This window comes from Akebia trifoliata, chromosome 6, assembly GCF_017979445.1.
Source record: "Akebia trifoliata isolate Shusen 1 chromosome 6, ASM1797944v1, whole genome shotgun sequence".
NCBI lineage: Eukaryota > Viridiplantae > Streptophyta > Magnoliopsida > Ranunculales > Lardizabalaceae > Akebia > Akebia trifoliata.
In genome coordinates, this window is record NC_141380.1 from 817,691 (window position 1) to 838,781 (window position 21,091).

General features: G+C 33.1%; 1 protein-coding gene across 6 annotated transcripts; it reads right to left on the reverse strand.

The window, feature by feature from the left end:
• Positions 1 to 924: 924 nt before the first annotated feature.
• Positions 925 to 11,034, reverse strand: LOC147399394 (transcription factor bHLH61-like). 6 transcript variants are annotated; one of them, XM_086444746.1, is made up of 8 exons: positions 10,875 to 11,022; positions 10,635 to 10,682; positions 9,996 to 10,121; positions 9,726 to 9,899; positions 9,224 to 9,305; positions 3,665 to 3,803; positions 1,885 to 1,990; positions 925 to 1,246 (listed from the first exon to the last, which is right to left on the reverse strand). In XM_086444746.1, the coding sequence occupies exons 1-8, from the start codon at positions 10,950 to 10,952 to the stop codon at positions 1,124 to 1,126; spliced, it is 876 nt and encodes a 291-aa protein (XP_086300872.1). In that variant the 5' UTR covers positions 10,953 to 11,022; the 3' UTR covers positions 925 to 1,123. The 6 variants fall into 6 exon arrangements, with proteins under 6 accessions (XP_086300872.1, XP_086300869.1, XP_086300870.1 ...); XM_086444743.1 differs by having other exon boundaries at positions 925 to 1,268; positions 10,875 to 11,014; XM_086444744.1 differs by having other exon boundaries at positions 925 to 1,268; positions 9,726 to 9,896; positions 10,875 to 11,012.
• Positions 11,035 to 21,091: the final 10,057 nt, after the last annotated feature.

Here is a 21,091-nt window from a genome sequence, read left to right on the forward strand (position 1 = left end):
GAAGAGAGAGAGAAATAAATAAAAAAAGACTCCTAGAGTCACAAATCACAACTACGAATGATATTGACATTAAGAACTAAGAAGTAGAGGGAAATATCATGAAGAATTTTTTTTTTTTTTTTAATTGTAACTTTTTGACTTTATCTTAGTAGTGTGGTTTGTGGGCAATTATTCGTTATTAATGTAAGATTTGATTTAATATAATTTGTTGAAATATTATTTAAATGATGGATTTGGAGGTTATAGGCAAATTTATTTACTATTGATTTTAATTTTATATTGTATTTCTTTTTAAAGATATAAAATAAAATTTAGGCGTTGATGAAAATGATATTAGGCTTGCTTAATGAGCCCAATCCATCCAAAATTGCCTAACTTGGATCGGGCCAAGCCCAACCAAAGTATTTTGGATTGATTTGATTCAATTTTTTAGTTTATTGGTTTGGTTCTAATTTACAATTTTGAAAATTTGATTGATTCGACTCTTAGTTCAGGGATATCAAACCAAATTCATTATATATATAACAAATGAAATTAAATATAACAAAAAAAAAAAGGCTCTCATTGTCATAACAAATTTAGTCATCAATCTTAGTGATCCAAATGACATGATCCTAAGTCCTAACCAGCTAATGAGTTTCAATTTTGAATAATCACTCATATAATTAAGTGGATAATTGATATTATAAAAATATTAATATTATATTATCAATGTCATTCTCTTTGGTGCGACTTTTAACTGACATAATGGATAGTCGTGGATTTTTTACCAGTAAGATTTGATAATTGATGTCTTGATATTTATGTTTAGGAGATCCAAGAACCGAATTGAAACAAACTGAACTAAGAGTGGTTTGGGCTGATTCAATTCTAAGATACTCACATCGGTACTCACCCTTGGGAAGGGGGGACTCATTCTAATCATTTGAAGAAATACATTTCTGTAATATATCTGGTAAACTTTAACACTTCGGTTCAGTGAATACAACTGCAACAATGAAATTGAATACACATTAACTAGGCCTTTCTACCAAAACCCCTAGTTACTTTCACTTCAAATATATTGCAGCAACACTACACACCAGTCCTCAGTAATTAGCACATCCTGACAATAATACCTTCTTTACCCTCTCTTCCTATTCCAACTCGCTCTCGGATGCAACCTCCTCCTGCAGTTTGAATGCATCGATCTCTGCAAAGTATGCTCTTTGCCTCTCGATGAAATCCTGCGGCAGAACATGCTTTTCTGGCATTGAGAAACGCCGTTTCTACATAAATCATAGTCCAAAGGCATATAAAAACATTCATAGAAACACAACCACAACCACAACAACAACTTAACCCAATGATTTTGGAAAATAATTCGTGAAGAGCCAGATAAAAATCAAAATAGGCAACGAGTGTTAGATAACAGTAATAGGATAACATGCAAGGTCAACAGCAAAGTAACACTGATCATAGAGTAGAAGTAGTAGTCTGACGAGTAATGTCTGTCCTTTGTGAGTCTGCCAAGACGAGGCATTATGAGGTACTGACTATTTTTCTTAAACTGGTGAAGCTAAAGATAAACAAAAACACTATCAAGAATGCCATGATTGAACATAGAGTAGCGATAAACTGACTCGAAAAAGCTACTCAAAATTCACTCGCTGACATGGCCTGTGCACAGAACCATAGATCTGTTTCTTCGGTATACACAAGGTCTATGGTTCCATAAACGCATCCTCGTCAGCGAGTGAATTTCGAGTGGCTCTTTTCGAGTCAGTTTATTATTAGTCTTGAACATATCATCTGCATCACCACCAAAATAACAAAAAGAAAGAAAAATGACACACTGCCAGTAAACAAGTAGATGTTTCTTTTAGAAGATGAGTAAAAGCAAACCTTTTTGCCTTTTGGACAAGGAATTGTGCACGTCGTAAAGGGACCGACATCTTTCAGCTCTTTATTTTGTTTATCCCTACATCCGAATTCTTTGTTTAGTTCATCCCTATTTTAAGAAAAGAAACATACTGATTAGCATTGGTATAACTGCATATGGCACCACATAGCCAGGAAAATTGTGAATCAAGTGAAATATCATCCTCAGTTTAACATGCTTGCAAAAAATTCCTACAAATAGAAATACCAATGTTGATAAAGAAAAAGTAAAGAAATAAAGAGGACACCTGAATACCAATGTTGCAACATACATAGACATAATAAAGAATCATGAAATAAAAACATTTATGATAGGATCCAGAACTTACAAATGTAGAATGCCACGAGAGATTCAACTTTCAGAGACGTGTGTCCATCTATAAAGCATAATTTACAAAAACAAGGCTTCATCATTGTACTCTGATGCCATATAGTGTAGACATGGGAACTGCCTATGACTCAACCCAAAAAATCCCCCAAGTAAAGAAAACGAAAACTAAGGAATAATTTTGAGAAGAAGACGAAGAGGGAAAGCCAGAAAGGAATTATTAAGGATATAGGGAACGGACTTTCTGATTCAACGCAGTGTTAGCCAAGAAAAAGGTGATCCAAGGCCAACTAAACATTGAAGGCCTGGTCGTTGACACAGAAGGTTTGAGCTCGATGGCCCAATGAATCCAAGCAAACAATGGATAAAGACCCCAAATGGGCCGGCTCAAAGCTCTAATCACAAAGGAGCAATTTCTCTTTAAACAATATAGAACTTCGCTCCACAACTCAAGGGGGCCCTCCAATAGAAATCCCTAAAATCCCTAATCCTTTTGATTGACTACAACAAATCAATCCTAGTATTCATGCTTGGATGAATGAGAAATATGGCATCATTTCTTAATAATTTCCCAAAACTACCAGTTATCCTTGATCTCTCAATGATGATATCATGAAGGGGCCTTCTAGTTCGACAACTCATGATCCATCTTCCAAAACAACCGATCTTGGGTCCAATCTACATTGCCAAGGCTCACTAATTTCTCAATGGCCTTCAATCTCAAAATCCCATCGTCAAACAAAAAACAACAAAATGAGTTTATCAAGCTTCCAGCAAAAAAAAAAAGAGAAAAATAACAAAGATTAAAAAAAGAAAGATAAAATCATCATCATCTAGTTCCTTCTTTTCTATTATTGGGTAGCTCTCAAGATCCATCTTCCAAAACAACAGATCTTCGGTCCAATCTACATTGCCAAAGCTCACTAATTTCTCAACGGCCTTCAATCTCAAAATCTCGTCAAACAAAAAACAACAACATGGGTTTATCAAGCTTCCAGCAAAAAGAGAGAGAGAGAGAGAGAGAAATAACAAAGATTAAAAAAAGAAAGATAAAATCATCTAGTTCCTTCTTTTCTCTTATTGGGTAGCTAAAGATGGGATCTAACCAGTAACCAAGAACATTGCGACTTTTACATAGAAACAACTAAATCACACACAGAACAAACCCATATTGCAATCAATTTAAGATCACTTCACTACATCTAGATCAGATAGGTGAATTTGGAAATGAAATATCCAAAAGACACTTAAAAGATTCAAAAATGAACTTGCATAATATACATTATTGGTAGCACAAAATCCTAGGAAGTAACCAAAGAAGAGAGGAAAACCTATAACTTGATCTTAAAAAATGCATAATTGGAATGAAAACGAAAGCTAGAAAATCTAACAAAAAAGAGTTCTCTATAAACATACCCAATAATTTTGATCCTTCCAGCTGGAGGGCAACTAAATGGTATAGAGACCGCAATTTCCTTGCCCTTATCCTTGGTTTTCTCTACAGTCCGTTTTCGACTGCAATATGTAACAATCTCGGAACTCCCATTATCAACAACTACAACAAACAAAACAAAATCCACATACTTCAGAACTCAAAAAAAATTCACTAAGCCTTATCATACAGACAATATCAAAAGCTAGAAATTCTGCATTAAAATTCAGATCACCTTATAATCCAAATATGTACAATAATCTACTATTACAACACCTTTTGTGGAGCTCTGATCTAACAAAAAACTAATGAGAATATTAGCAACTAATTGCATTATGCCAAAATTTTATCTAAACTTTGGGGGTTTGAAAATCAAACAAAGTTCAACAGATCATCAAAATTTTCTTATATTATTATTACTCAAATAAGAACATAAATACTTGAACCCTAAGTTTCAGAATCCAGATTTCACAGCAATTAAACTTCCAGATCTGGAAATATCTTGAAGAAAAACCCGAAACAAGTGAAATAAAATTACAGCAATCAGTAGTCTCTTCAAGACAAAGTCAAAACTTCGAATCGTTTTGAAACAACCGATTGTCTCAATTGCTTAACACAAAAACTAATCCAAACAAGAATTCATGAACCCTAGGATCCGAATTCGAAATCAGAAAGATAAATCAACCAAATCAGATCTCTAAAATGAGTAAAAAAACGAACGAAATTGAAGAAGTTGTGAAATTACCAGAATTAGTAGAAGATTTAGGTTGCAGAGGTGTGGAAAGCTGGGATCCAATTCTAGGGTTTTCAGTGTTCTTGAAGGAATTATCGCCTTGTTTTTTGGTAGAGGTTGAGGGTTTGGGGGTTTTGGTGGAAGAGTTAGTGATGTTGGTGCAATCCAAGAGGGGTTTTCTCTTGAGCTTTCTTCTCTCAAGATCCATGATTTTCCATTGTAGAAATCCAACTGGTTTTCGTTGTACGGTAAATGAGGCGCGCTTCAGTTCGAACTTCGAACTTCAAAGACGAGAGAGAGAGAGAGAGATGGCGGTCTTCGCTCGAAATATCTCGATTATTTTCTGTTGCTTTTAGTTACTAATTTTATACTAGAAACTAGTGTTGTGGATTATTTGATGGAGACATTTAAAAAAGTGCTACACTGACATACTACACCACTTTCTAAAGTGCAGAAAACCATCGATTTTCCTCGAGATTTAATTCCCACTTAAATTAACATCTCGGTGAAAAACTGTGATTTTTACTCATCACCACGTCACGTTGGGTTATGGTAGGAATCAGTATAGCATTTAAATTTTTTTTAATAATCCACGTGTCACAATCTTCCCACTAAACTGACAGTATAGAGGATGACCTTTTACTCGAACGATAAACCTACAACCCTCAAATCAGACTGATGGGTGATTCCTACCCGTTAAATCTAAAATCCAAGCAATGTCAAAAGTGGCACAAACATTATAGTAGAGGTCGCTGGACCCAAAATAAGATTGATTTGATACCCAAAAATACCCTCAAATGATTATTTTCAATGTGTATTTAATGCATCATAACATGTGTCCTTAGGGAACCTTCAGCAAAATCCCATTTTTTTTAAGAAAAATTTCTTAATATATCTTAAAACACTCATGATAAATTGATTTAAAAAATATTCAAATGACTGGGCATATGCAAGAACCATAGATTTTTTCCTCAAGATATCATTCTATAACGTTAATTAGCCGACTTCCTCACTTTCTCAAAATGATAAAAATATATCATTATATTCCATGAATTAGCTCAACCATGAACCAACAACAATTTTATTGCTTTTTCGCTGAACCATTTCTCTAAAAAGGGTATGTTTGATTGTATGGAAAGTCACTTTCCATAGAATTTAAAATCCATGGAAAAATATTGATGAAAAATAGGTAGGGTTGGAAAATCAAATTTCATTGTTTGATTTACTTAGATAAAATCATGAAAAAATTATATGAGAAAAAAGAAGGAGAGGATGAGGAGAAAGAAGATGAGAGGAGGGGGGAGAAAGAAGAGAGAGGGGGGAAGGATGTGGTGGCGACAAAGGTAAATGAAGAAGAAGATGACGAGGAAGAAGATGGGAGAATGTGGTGGTGGTGGCGACGGAGGTAAGTGAGAAAGAAGATGATGAGGAAGATGAAGGGAAAACGTAATGGTGGTGGCGACGGTGGCGGAGGTGGGCGATGAAGAAGGATAAGAAGAGAGAGAGAAGGTGGCCGGAAATTGTGATAACGTTGACGACGATGGTGACAACGACTAGATTAGTGTAATGGTGATGGTGGTGGTGGTAGAGAAGAATATATGAGGGGAAGAATTGGGGATGGAAAATATGGGTGGATTTCACTTTCCCACTCATATGGGTGGGAAAATGAAATCCATGTTTTGATGGACTTTTTGATTGGGATGGAAAATGAATTTCCATTTTCATGTGAAATCAAACACTTAAAAAATGTCATTTTCCATATAAATTGATTTTCCATGTGCAATCAAACATATCCTAAGTAGAAATTGAGATTTACCATTTCCTAAATACCATCTCGTCCGACAAATTCCCATATATTTTTTCTTATTATTATTTTTTTATTTTTTTATTTTTGGGATCAAGGTATCTTGGCCTCTTAAAGCAACCGATTCATCATCCCTACACACATCAGGTAATTTTTGGGATAAATCCTTGAGATTGGTCCCTAAGGAGAGATTCGACCTCAACACCTCCACTTCTTGAGCCATGGCCTTAGCCATCTCAACAACTCTTAAGAAAAAGAAAGACCATTTGATAAATCATCTCATAGTTTTCTATGAGTGCACCTTGCCAAAAACTCCCACATCTTTTTAGCCAAGGTGCACTCATAAAAAATTGTGAGATAATTTATCATTGTTTTTTTTTTAAACAATAGTGATTCATAGTGTATATTATCTCATTATTATTATTTTTCCATGTTAATTTATTAGAAGAAAAAAAAAAAAAAAAAACTTCAAATATTGATTTTTGAATGAAGCATAACATCTCTAAGAACTTGGAAGCAAAGCTAACTATTTGACGATGATAAATTAATAAATCATAATTTCGAAAGTAATCTAATATAATATTTGTTTTTTATTGAATCGTAATCTAATTTAAATTAAATATTTCATGAGGAGCATCAGATGCTCGAGTCCTTGAATTCGTCACACAACCCCGCCTCTTAGTGTTCTAGAGATCCTCGAATGCTTGTTCAAACATGACAACACTAGAGGAATTTCAATGTTCTTCACAGTGAAGAATTCACCAACTCTAAACCATGGAATATTTTCAATGGCCCTAGACCATCGAACTTCAGTTTCTAAAATTCGTGGCCTTAGCCCCTCGAATTTTCTTATATAATTTTCTAGTTTTCACGTAGTGGAAGCACATGAAAGATTTATCATTAAGATTCTCAAATATGCCATTTGCACTCAAGAACAAGCATTAAATGCACAAATCACACGGAAATGGTTGATGAAGACCAACAATAAAATAAATGTTATGTTAATGGTTTGATCCCTTGACATTGGTGAAGACAAAAGTGACTCTTTCAAGAAAATTCTCTATTATTTATTCTTTATGATAATGATGTTGATGATGATATATTTTTCTGTTTGTGAGATTATACTCTGAGCTGATCACTATGTAGGGTCATCTCAGGACCATTTCATTCTCTCTTTTTTTTCTGGATATGCTCCCCCACCATAAGATCAATTAATTTGAAGGTTTCTGATAATCTAGAATTCTTGATTCATATCTTAAGATGCAAAGAATGAACTCACTTATGAAAAGTAATTAGTATTAGTCTTAGTATTATATTTTTATTGGCAGACCTTTTTGCATGATCTAAAGACTTATAGTTTGAAATATAAATCATGATGTAATCAATAATTAATAATAGTTTTATTTGAATCGTTAGCCTGAGTTGTCGCTAGACCTGCGTAAAATCGTAATTAGGAAGTGAGACAATATATGTTTTTCAAGAACAAGTTAAATTGAAATGGAGAAATTAATATGGCAGTATGCAACCTGTTCATTTGTGTTTTTGGGCCCAGTCTGCAAAACTTCACAAGTGAGGGTGTCCTGGTCTGTCCACTCTGCACTTCTTTTAATATATCTTTCTTGTTTGCTTAGCAAAAAATATAAAAAATAAGTTAGCAGTTTAGCCAGATTCCAGGAAATCCTCATCACTTGTGAAATTTTGCAGACTGGGCCCAAATACAAATAAAAGGGGAAGAGATGTTAGGTATAGAAGAATAAGGATCTTATGAACAGATTGCAATGCTGTGGCCGTGGGTTTCGATCGAAGTAAAAAAACAAATAAAAGGTTAAAAAGTATATATATATATATATATATATAGAAATGCAACCCATTCTCTAAATTGTTAAATATAGACACACAACTCAAATGAGTTTATCAGTAGTCTTTTGAAAATATTCTTTGATTCTTTTTCTTTTCTCCTTCTATGAATCAAACAAAATTTAAATTGAACTATGCAATTAAGTAAACATTTTGACGGTTTCTTAGGTCTTTTTACATTATTTATATATATGCGTTTATTGCCTGACTTAATTCCAGGCTTTCATAACATTATTAATTGTATCTTGGATCCCCTTCACCACAGTTGGTTGGAGACCATGAACCAAGGAAGTGAAATTATTGAAAGAGGACCTTTCAAAAACTTTTGGTCCTCTTAAAGAGGTCATCCACAATGTCTTGCTCAGCATTATATCCTTGATGTTTTTTTTTTTCCAAGAAAATACATATTGAAAGAATGTAAGCTAATAGTTTTTTAAAGTTTGGGGTTTTAGTTATTGTAAATTTGGAGCGTTTGAGTGTGGTTTTGGTGTGTTCTTGGATCTCCTTTGTAGGTTTTCTCAACCAAGAGGTATTTTGTACTCCATTTCCTTTTGATTTTTATACAATCTGTTGAATTCATTTCCCTATCCATGTTAGTAGAAGAGAAATTAATGTATTGCTAACAAGTGATAGAGCTAATATAAGTTAGATCATGTGTTGTCTCATTTGATGGCTCTGAGATCATCTATCTACCTATTAATTTATATTCAATATATATTTTTCTCCCACTAATTATAAAATTCAATCATTTGCAGAAAAAGAAGAGATGTATATTTGTTTCTTGGTATGATCTGAGGCATTTAACTAGACAGATATATATATAAGACCATCAAGGGGCATAATCTCAACAGTCCATTTCATTCAAGATGATCAAATTTCATTTTAACCTTCCCCAACTATAAGGGAATCAAAGCTCAAAGAATGTAGAAGGATTAAGTGATAGATCCTATTAAGAGGAAGCAAGGACTTATTCTCATGTTTATGTGATAAATGATTGTAAGTGGATTCTTCTCTTTTTGTTTGCTACTTCTCTAGCAATTGAATTTTGATTAAAATTCGCGTCATTGATCTATAGATAATTAGAACTTCCCTTCATTGGATAAAAGCAAATTGCAATTAAAGAATAGCATCTCTATTATTAATGCTCACTACTTTCACTCCAATTCCTTATTGCTTGTAACATTGCTTGCTTCACAACATGTGCACTCATGTTTTCAACTTGTCCTTGATTCTGCAAATTGAAAAAAAAAAATGAGTTCATCACCAATGAGAAAATATCTATTGAATGAATTGCATGAACCCTAACAAGATTTCTATAAAAATAATGGAATAAAATCCTAAAAGTATTAGTAATTAACTCTAACTAATATACTATATTAGCTAATAGGATCACATGTACTCGATTGCATGCAAGTCGTGCATTTACATAAATGGATCAACATCAACTGGCCACATTGTTTTGGCATTACTTGCAACATCCAAAAATTCGCAATGTGTGGTTCAACTCGTGAAGCATTGATGATGATGATTCGCGAAAACTCTCCTAGCTTGTGATGTTTTCTTTAACCCAAAATCGTGGTATTTATGCATGTATGTAAGTATGTGTTGTAATTCGTAAATATGAAAATTTAGTAAGGTTTTGCCTACTTACTTCTCCTCCAACTGCTTCTAGACGAAAACTATCTGTACATGAAACCCTAGCCTCCAGCACATTAAGGTCCAATTCTTCAAAGGCTTCCAATATGAAGACAAGCAAGCCTGGGCAACTCTTATCTGAGAAGACATCAACAAGAAAACCCTTTTCTAGGGTTTCTACTGTAACCTGCTGAAGTAAGGGTGGAAATTAAAATCTTTCCACTTAGTTTGTAAGAAAAGTAAGTAACAAGAGTAGTATAATGAAGTAAAAGTGGTTGAAATGTACTGTAGGCAATGTATTTTTGTCATTGGAGTTTTGTGCTGCTGCAATATCTTGATTCAATCTCTCTACTTTTTGCTTCAACTCTTTTATGTACTTGGATGCATCTATTATAATTGAGGTATTATTCAGCTGCCAGAGAGAGAGAGAGAGAGAGTTGTATTAGATCCTAGTTGCACCATCAACATGAAGAGAGACAATATATAGCATGGGTGGTTCTATTGGAAGTTTCTTCAAACTGGTTTGAAGGACCCAAAAAACTGGAATTTAAGTTTGATATGTTTCAAGAATTAATATATCATCATCATCCCATTTGAGATATTAATTTCAACCTTTCTTTTATCGGTTTTTTTTCTTCTTTTTGCAAGTCTTATTAATTTCAACCTTATTGATATAATGATGAATTGTTTTTCTTTTCTTTTTTCCTTTCCCTGCTACCTTTCTCATTTATCTTTCAAGGAAGAGAGAATAAAATAAGATAAAACAAATTAACATTAAGATATTTAGATAGTCTAGATATCAAACAAGAGAGAGAGAGAGAGAGAGAGAGAGAGAGAGAGGAGAGAGAGCATTTTTCTCACATTATTAAAGTACAAGAGAGAAAACAAAGAAAGGATAAGAAAATAAGACAGAAAGATAAAGAACCTTGAACATAATTAAGAGATCATAGATAGAACCCGGAGTTTGGGGCACCTTGGGCAACAAAGAAAAAAAGAAAAAATGAGTTGGAAAGGAGAAAAAGAAGGGAAGAGAACAAAGATTTCCAGCTTTCAACCAAGTAAATTTTTCCATTTTAAAATATATACTAAAGTGGAGCATAAAACAAGAAAGAGAAAGAGATCAAAGGCAATGAAGGCAAATAGCTTCAGGATTATTGAGAATTACTGCATCAGAGTTAGTAACAGAGCGAAGTAGTTGCAGCTTCTCACATAGAGTTGCCCTCTTGTTCTCCCTAGAAACCATAGCTCCTTCTCTTATCTCCCTCTCTGTCTCTTCCACACTCGTATCTTTGTGACTCTTCAAGCTTTGGGGCTTTTTAAAGAGAAGAGTAGCTCTCGTATCTATTCTATCTCCCGTATGCTTTCCAACAAAGAAAATTTAACACATGGAAAGGGATCGTGACCAAACTGCCCTTGGTCTTGCCAAAAAGAAAGGAAAATGTTAGTCTCAACCCATGGGTTAAGGCCCTCCGTCAACATGACCATTGGGATTTTAGGGATTCCCAAATTTAATAGAAGATCAACCTAATCTCTAGGAAATCTGTATTTTTCTCAAATCCCAACGGTCGTGTTGAGCCTCTCACTTTGGGTTGAAAGTAGAAAAGTCGAAAGAAAAGAAAATCTTTCAAAATCATTTATTAGTAGTATATTTAAAATAAGAGTCATTCTATACTAAATCGGTAGTGTCCACACAACCATAAATGTTTTTCATTCGTATCTCAAGGAAAAGCGTCTATATATGGTTTTGTGCACACCTCAACGTCAGTGCAATGATGTAGGAAGTCAGTTTAGCATTTTTTTAAATAATTGAAAATTTTATAGCAATGAAACTAATAATATATAATTAAAAAAAAAACTATTGTTGTCATGTTGATGAAGAAAAAAAGGTACATTTGGTTGATTAAAAAAAGGTATATGTAGACATGTAACAAGAGCAAAGTGTACTTAAATCGAAAATAAATATAAAAAGGGAACACAAGAACTTACACAGAGAGGGAGCTCAATCCATTATCAACGATAAAGATCTATTACAAGTTTTAAAACCTTGGTAACTCTATTAGACATCAGAAATATCCAAGAATTTTTCCCTTAGGGGCATTGCAATACAAAAAGGCAATACCATAGAACTTTCAAAGTATGTTAGAAATGACCATGGAAACCTCAACTCTTGGTCCATGAATTAGGAAATCTAGACAATAAAAAAATCAAATGAAAATTTCATTCGATAATTCAACATTGAAATCATCAAAAGAGATTGGGTAGGATCTTATTGAATCTACTTCAAAAGACTTGGTAAGTTCCTAAAATATCCCAATTAGTAGGTTTCTATCGAGTCATTTCAGGTAAATTCAATAGGATCACAACAAGCCAGAAAAAAAAAATCAATAATTTTCTACCAAACAAAAAGTTTGCCTTTTTTAGGTGTTTGTAAAGAGTTTTATATTAGGGTCAATTTGGCCATTTCACCATTTTTTATTTGATTCTTTTAAGTGGACTTATAAAACACGAAAGGTGAGTGCAAGTAGAATGCTTCTTAATATTTTGCACGTGACTATCACATTAACCGCATTCAAAGGGCATTCTTGATATTTTATATTTATTTTTTACATTACCTAAATAATATTACTTTTTACATATACATTTGATGCGACTAAAAGCATCACGAACTTTTCTAAATGCCTTGCTACTAGAAATATAAAAATGTAATTAAATGTAAACACAACATGTAAATCATTTCATTAATCTTTCTATATTACCATTAATAAGATTAGTTTCTAAAATAATATATATGGGGTATTGTTCGACAACCAACATTAGGGTATTAATGTTGAAAGTCAAATTTGTCTTATATGACTTAATAGTTTTGGGTTAGACTAATTTTTAGTGAGGATGATCTCTACACCATAGAGATTATCCTCACAAAAACATCAACCATGCATATGGGTCCTGTTTGACAATCAAAACTTTCATCTTATATGGGTTAGAAGTTTTGGAATGACCTAATTTTTTATAAGGATGATTTCAAAATGAATAAATATGTTAGAAGAAAAGATGGGGAAGGGGTGTTCTACTAAATGTAATTGGCAAATCCTTCTCGCTAATCAAACTGCATTACTATTAGTCGAATTTGTATCTAAATTAAATAAAAGTGAATAAAAGAAATAAGACACATTGGGTAGAAAAAAAAAATGGAATGAAGATGAGAGATAAGGAAAGTTGATGGATGGAGGGCTATTTTGGTAAATGAAAGAGAGGGGATGGGTAATTTGTATGCTGTTGGGGGGGAATCTGCTCGTGATGGGGAGGATGCCATCGAAAGCAGCGAAGGCAACGCGTCAAAGTATGTTTGTTTGTGATTTGTGTTGTAATGCCTCCAAACACTCCTCACGGGGGGTCGTGAGAGAACGTCTATTACCGTCACACTTTTGGCGTTTTTTCCTCACCCCGTACAGGTGGCATTTTACCATTTTCTCACCCACAATTTCTCATCTCACTCGAGAAATTTAAATTAATCTATCTTATGTTTTATTTATTTATTTATTTAACAACCTCCGTCTTTTAAAAAAAATTAAAAATAAAATCCACGTGGCACATTCTTTTGGCTCCATTGACCAACGAATATTTGGTCCACTTTAATAGAATTACATGTTAATAATTGAAGTCATGTTAAGAATTTGGATTCTAGATTTGTTCTTCCAAATCTCTCTTGTGACATTTTCATCCAAACATGGTAATTAATTCTTGAGTCGTGATTTTCTGATGTCTCCTTTGACATACATTCCTTGACATGATATGAGTTAGAATCATAGATTTTTTCTTAGGATATACAACTACACATCCCCATAAATTTGTGCAATTGTGTATTTCAAGGAAAATTCTATGGTTCTAGTACATGTTATGTCAAAGAGCTTATGTCCAGGGGAGGGGGGTTCAAAAAATCATTATTTAATATTATTTTTTCTTGATTAAGGAAAACAAATATATATTTTTACTAGTTCCATTGGCTTGGTTTTCAAAAAAATTTCCACCCTTTTAAAGCATTTGGCATAAATTAAAATATTATTATTTTAATTATCCTAATTTACTTTCTTTCTTAATTTTCATTTGAGTTATTTCAAAAAAAAAAAAAAATTATAGACAGTGAAATGTAGGCGAATGTGATCTCGTTCGTCTCCAACAGTAGAATTGAACAAGATCTAATCCGTTAACTTGGATAGTAGAATTATATACATTTAGGTTTTGCTTCATCAAACAAGGTAAAGCCCTCTTAATTAGAGGTCGATCTCAAGCTCGGGAGTAGAATTGTTTGTCGGAAATCAAACACATGGAGTTGGTTTGATTAAGAGCCCAAGGTATTTCAAATTCCAACAAGATTGTACCATGTAGACACCTTACCATTAAGGAATGAGACATCATATTGGATCGTGAGCCATATATTATATACTTCAAGTCTAGTCTAGGGGAAATCAAATTAATTACAATATAAAACAAGAGTTGTACGTGTCCACTCAAGCACAATTGTACCATGCACAGTAAGTTTTGAGATTGTACGGCTGCAGCCATTAGCTTTTTCATGTTGAATGTTAATAGACAGATGACAGATATATCCATCATGTAACATTTGGATTTTTGGACTGTTAAACTGTGTTTTCTACTACTTAATTAAACATGTGACCTCTGCGACTTATATGATCAATGGTTCCCATACCATACAACTGGATGGTGTCTCGTTGTTCTTTTATTTTGATGGTGTGGTCCAATATTTGTATCAATATTAATCCTAAACCCTTGTTTAATGTTATAATTCAGCCATGTTGACTTCATCCATGGCTAGAAGCCAGTAATTAAACATCAACAAAGATTTTTAAAGAAAAATTATTTTCAAACAATTACTTTCATAATTATTAATTTTCTTAAGAAAATATATTCTTTCCAAACATTAAAAAAGAAAAAAAAATTGCAAAGTGTGAACTTAATTTATAAATAAGACTCATATAGGGCATCTATGAGGCCTCAAAGAATGGCTCAAGGTTCAAGCTTAAAGTCAGGAGAGGTTCTAAAAGAACTCGACCAAATGAAAAAGATATATATATATATACACACACGTGGGTAGCGTTCTTTTGACAAAATCCTAATCAATATTCTAGATAAAGTTTTGTCTTATATGACAAAAAGGTTTCGGAATGGAATGATTTTTTGTGAAAATGATATCTATAGTTAATAGATCATCCTCACAAAAAACCAGCCAATTCTAAAACTTCTAACCCCATGAAAAATGGTCATAAACTAATAGTAAAAATTGACGATTCACAATTCTTCGTCTTATAAATTAAGGTTAGAAATTTCAGAATCTACTAATTTTTTATAAAAATGATTTTCTCATTATAGAGATCACCCTCACAAAAAATTAGCCTATTCTAAAAATTTTAACTCATATAAGACAAAATGCTTTGTTTAGAATATTGTTTAGGATTTTGTTAAAAACGTCACCTTATATATATATATATATATATATATATATTATATATATATATATATATATATATATATATATATATATAGGGTGATTCATGCGACATATGTAAAAATAACGGTTTTTCAAAATATGGGTTAGAGGTTTTGGATTGAGTTGATTTTTTGTGAGGATGGTCACTATGATTAAAAGATCATCCTCACAAAAAATAAATTCAATCTGAAATTTTTAAATCCATCAAAAGTGATTTACAAATTATTGATAAAAATTGACAAAAAATCAACGGTCCACATTCTAAATCACTTTTAATAGGGTTAGAAATTTCAAATTTGATTGATTTTTTTTTTTCAGATGATATTCCCATCATAGAGATCATCCTCACAATCAATCCAAAACTTATAACCCATATTTTAAAATTTTATTAATGTTACATTGTTTTTACATATGTCCCTTGATCCGTAGCATTCAATGGCTAACATTTTGGCAAAACATTTTTCAAAACATGAGTTAGAAGTTTTGGAATGGGCTGATTTTTGGTGAGAATGATCTCTACGGTGAGGAGATCATCCTCACCAACGTAGAGATCATTCTCACCAAAAATCAGCCCATTCCAAAACTTCTAGCCCATGTTTACAAGTTGAAAAAAGAGTGGACCGTCTATTTTTTATAAATTATTTTTGATGGGATTAGAAGTTTTGGAATGGGCTGATTTTTGGTGAGGATGATATCTACGGTGAGGAGATCATCATCACCAAAAATCAGCCCATTCCAAAACTTCTAACCTCATCAAAAATAATTTACAAAAAATGGACGGTCCACGATTTTTCAACTTGTAAACATGGGCTAGAAGTTTTGGAATGGGCTGATTTTTGATGAGGATGATCTCGTCACCGTAGAGATCATCCTCACCAAAAATCAAGTCCATTCCAAAACTTCTAACTCATGTTTAAAAAATGTTTTGCCAAAAAGTTAGTCATTGAACGCTACCCATATATATATATATAATATATATATATATATATATATATGCCAATCCCATTAATTTGGAATAAGTTGTAACAACGATGAAATAAAATGTTGACCTGGTCGTGCAGAGATCTTAAATTGAACGAGAATTTGAGCATCTTAAATTATATTATCCCGAGATGAGGTCAATTTATCAAATTTCTCATGTGAATATATGGGTGACCCTGTTGTAACATTGCCACCATTTCACAAAGGACAAACCACGTACCCACCTATTCACATGTGTGGCCTTAATCATTACAACCAAACAATCCGTCCATGCACTTACCCTGTTCACAGCCTTGTCTCTTACCCTTAAGTTATATTGTCTTGCTTTTCTAGGCTTTTAGGTTCTAGGATTCAGTGTTTAATCACAAAATCTCTAATTTATTTAATCTTATTTGTACTATTTCATTCCATTAATAAGTAGTTGTAGGGATTACGATGGCCATTTCATGCCCTTTAGTTCTAGTGGATGTAAATATTTGTAGAAGTCGTGCAGGAGTGACCTCAAGATTGTACCTCATATCGTATATCCTAATGTGAAAGTTTGTAAGAACCCTAGATGCTTTTTGATTCGTATCTCAAACAAAAGCATATATGGCTCCTACACACTTTTCACTAATATGAGGTATAATCTTAAGGTCGCTTCACTATTATTCTATTTGTTATTCCTTATTAACATGAATCCGGATTAGACATTTCATTTCATTCATACTAGGACATTCTATAAAAGTATTGCACTGCAGCAAAGTTCGATTATGGTGAAAAATAAGCAAGGTTTGACTTGTTTAATAACTAACAAAATGGTTCGATAGAATTCATTGAAGGACCGTGATTTGCTTAACTGACCCTAAATCTTTAGGATAAGGTTTTGAGGATGCTGAGGACAAGGTTTTACAATCGAGATTTGAAAATGATAATCGTGGGTTATTAAAAATCTAGGATTTACAATTTCAAAGCTAACCTAGTAAGTTTTAAGGTTTGTTGACCGAATCACCCTATTATTTTCTCCTTAATTTCAATTGGATTACTTAATAGTCAAGTGTTAGTTTTTGCATTTCAATTTGATTATTCACCCTAAATCCAAGATTTCCACATTAGTCGGGAATTTTCTATCAAATCGTGTTAGGGTCTCAAATTCCATATTAAGAGATGTGACATACTTAAGTTAGGCATCAGAGATAATTGCAATGAAAATTTTGTAGAACAACTTGTACTCTTAGGGGGCATTGATAAGAACTTATAGTCATTTATAACAAAATCGTAAAACAAATTACAAAACTACATTTTAAAAAGAAATTATTTCATTACACGGGGAATTATCTTAGTTTAATTGGAGTTTCTTTCGGTTTGATTATATTTTTGGCATGGACACCTTTGTTTGCCAAAATAATTGCCAAGCAATGTAGCTCATTTAATTAGATATCTAGTACATAGTACAATTACTTCAAATTCAAGTTAGTTTGCTCTTTTATAAGAAATTCCAGCTTGATTTGATATATTGAAAGGTCATATTATTAGTTTTTTGTCGATTTCAAGGCAACTTGACACTGATCAGCACGATGACATTTACAAAAGAAAGAAAATAATTGCAAAATCGATATGTAGCCAAGAAGACTCAACCACAACGCGCTTAAATCACTTTTATAATATTTTAGCAAAAAGCATTTTGATTCTTTTGGGCCTTGGTTGCAAACAAATGGGAGATTGATTGTCCTCCTCTCATCGCTAAAATAGTGACTAGAAGTTGATTAATTGAAGTTCTTTCCGACTTCTCAATTCCCAACTTCAGTTAAAAGTCGTTTTTGTGGGGATATTATGGAAATGCTAAATTTCATATTCCCTTGATGTATTTTTACTGGGGTAGGCCCTAATCTTTTGTAAATTATTTTATACATACAAATTTCTGCTTGTTTAGAAAAAAATAGAACCTAGAATTTTTAATAACTGAAAAATTGTATAGGAAAATACATTTTTTAAATAATAAAAAAAAATTATTGGCAAGCTGGACTTGAACTCATGACCTCAAAGTTGAGGTTGCAATTTGTCAACCAACTGAGTTATGGCTCTAATCCCAAAGAAATTCTAAATTTAAAGAGCTCAGATACACTAATTTTCATCAATAATTCAGATAATATGATGCCCCCTCTAACAAACACCCCGTATGCCCCATCACAGAACCGTAAATCATTTGCATGGGATTCTGTGATGGGAGCATGTGTAAAGGGGGGGGTGTCAGAAAATCATTACACTTTTTTTTAAACGTGTGATGAAGTAAAGGAAAACATACATTTTTGGCCCAATTGTTTATTTTATTTTTTTGGCCCAATTGTATAATATATTTATATATCACTCAAAAAAAAAAAAAATTGGTTAAGTACTTTCTCATAAATATGATTTTAAACTCTCTTTGGTTGACAAACAGACGCGTTGCCCAAAGATAGATTCTCATTAAATTATCACTGTTTTCAGTTTTTTTCTTCTTTTTTTTCCCCTTCATGTCCAATATTTTACCTTGACCTCTTCCCTTGAATATAGGTAATATTATCTCCATTATTAATATTTTCATTATCCTGTCTATACAAATTTTTTTAATAATTTTTTCAAGTTCATAAAAAAATAATTTAGATATTATTTTAAGCTTCTTGTGACTTACCAGCAAAGATCACGTGAGTTTCACTTCAGGGAAAGTACATTCACATGCAAATGTGTAAATAGGGGGGGAAAAAAAAAGTTTAATGAAGAAATATAAAATGGAGAAGAGTGCTGATTTTTGAACACAACCTGACAGTGGTATGGGCAAACAATCTTAGATTCTGTCCCTCGGGATACACAACCGACCTGTCATCTGCAGTTGTGTATCCCGAGCAAAAAAATCTACGGTTGTTTGTGCATGACACTGCACATGACACGTCAGTGAGTTTTTGAGTCCAGCTGTCAGGCTAAGTTCAAAAATCATCAGTCAATGGATAATAGAGAGATAAGTGCCTTGTTTTGCATGGGGAGAGTACAGTGTCTTGTTAGCATTTAAAGAATCTAGAGGAATAAGATAAACGCCAAAGACAAGAAGTTTGGTTGGGTACATGCCTTCATGGTGTGGTGGGAAGAGGTTAAAGGGAGAGTTAAGTTCTTCAAGAATAAATAAAACATTAGCTTGAAATTTATAATCAATCAAGTTGTTGGTTGTTTTATCTACTCAAAGCTTTTTGATCTTCCTTTCTGAAAATGGTGGTGTTGTGTTGGCGCCAGTTACACTATGACACATGTGAAAAATAATTTAATGATCAAGTCAATTGAAAATTAAAAAATGTTTAAGACTTAGAATAGTGAAGATTGCATATATTTACATTCGAAAATTATATATTCATAGCCTTGTATCATTGGTTGTGGTGCTTGCTAGCTTAGTCATGTCAAAAGCGGGTGGTAACAAACGTCAGAGTACAAACCTATTTTTCATGAGGTTTGAGAAATTTCATGTCTCGTGCTTCCTCCATGAGTCTGCCACACCTTTCCCCTATCCTACCGATCTACAATTTGATGTGAGGATTTTTTTTTTTTTTTTTTTTGAATTGCAACTGCCCACTTCATGCTCGAGACTCCAAGTTCTCCCTCCATCCTCGGAAGCTTCATCACCTAATTCATATCCGCCCCTTGGGACAAACAAATACATCACCTAGTAGTTCACGGGAATGTACTATGCACTCGGTAGAATCCCATCGTTTGTTGTCTCAAACTCTGAACGTTTTTCTCTTTCTCCCTCAAGTTATTAGTAGCCACTTCCAAAAACTTTCCAATATTGGTTATGAGACTTAAAATTCTTTCATCAAACGTAAATATGCAGAGAATAAGGATTACCATTTGTGCTCAAGAACCCCACATTACCCAAAAGCCATATTTCATTTTTTTTTTCCCTCCTTTTCTTGTTCTATTTTTACAATAACTAGGATATATAACAGATAACACCATATATTTAAAATACTAATTCCAAAGTTGGCGAGTCTTGAATTCATTTTAACATTTTCTCATTGGATGTAAGCTTGCAATGATCATATTGCATATTTTCATTAAATATCAGAATCTCGGTCTAAATGTTTTACAGTCTCATTTAGGTCATTTCTTTTCAACATACATTTTTTTTTTCTAAATTAGAAATCTGATAGTGTTCAAGGAAATAATGTTGTTGAGAAAACTGATTAATAGTCTACACATTGCATCAAGGGTGTCAGTCAAGAGATAGCAGAATCATCTCATCATTAGGCTTAAGCACAACTTGTACCCCTCTGATTGAGACATAAGGATTCAATATCAAGGTCACGGGCGTGCGATTCTAATTATTGAAGCCAAATAGTTTTCAATCTATCATTCAAAAACCCAAGGAAAAAAAAAGTATGGAGCATATCTTACAAGCTTAACCTTGTCTCATCCCAAGTGGGTACCCACCAAAATCTGCCCAACCCACCACCACCATGGGGTTTTCAACTGTTTAGTCTCATAGTTGATTTTGAGTAGTGTGAGCTTCAATGTATTTCATTTGGTTGGAGCTTTGAAACCCCACAAAATGGGAGAGACACCTTTTTTTTTTCCTTCTATTTTATGGAATGGAGGGACTCTTTAGCTTTTGGAAAGTGACTCACCTCCAAGTAAGAGATCTCAAGATTTTCTTAGATAAGAGGTTGTAATGAAACTTGAAAAGGCAACATAACCTTTAAATAGTGTTTATGAAATGATAGACTACCTGACTTCACACAAAGAAACTGTTTGTTGATTGCAATTGAAGTGCCTGGTCTTCCTCCAAATTTTGCCTGAATATGAGACTCTAAACAAATATTGACAACTGGCCACAGTATTGATGTTCTCAATATTTCAGTGATGATTTCTTTTAGAATAATGATGAATGCATG

Bases quoted from the DNA above. Each gene is read 5' to 3' on its own strand.
- LOC147399394 (XM_086444743.1), bottom strand. From the start codon at position 10,952: ATGGTTTCTAGGGAGAACAAGAGGGCAACTCTATGTGAGAAGCTGCAA. The intron at 9,900-9,995 runs GTACATTTCAAC...CCCTTACTTCAG, and splicing joins ACAAAAATACATTGCCTACA to CAGGTTACAGTAGAAACCCT. The intron at 9,306-9,725 runs GTAAGTAGGCAA...TTCAATTTGCAG, and splicing joins TAGAAGCAGTTGGAGGAGAA to AATCAAGGACAAGTTGAAAA.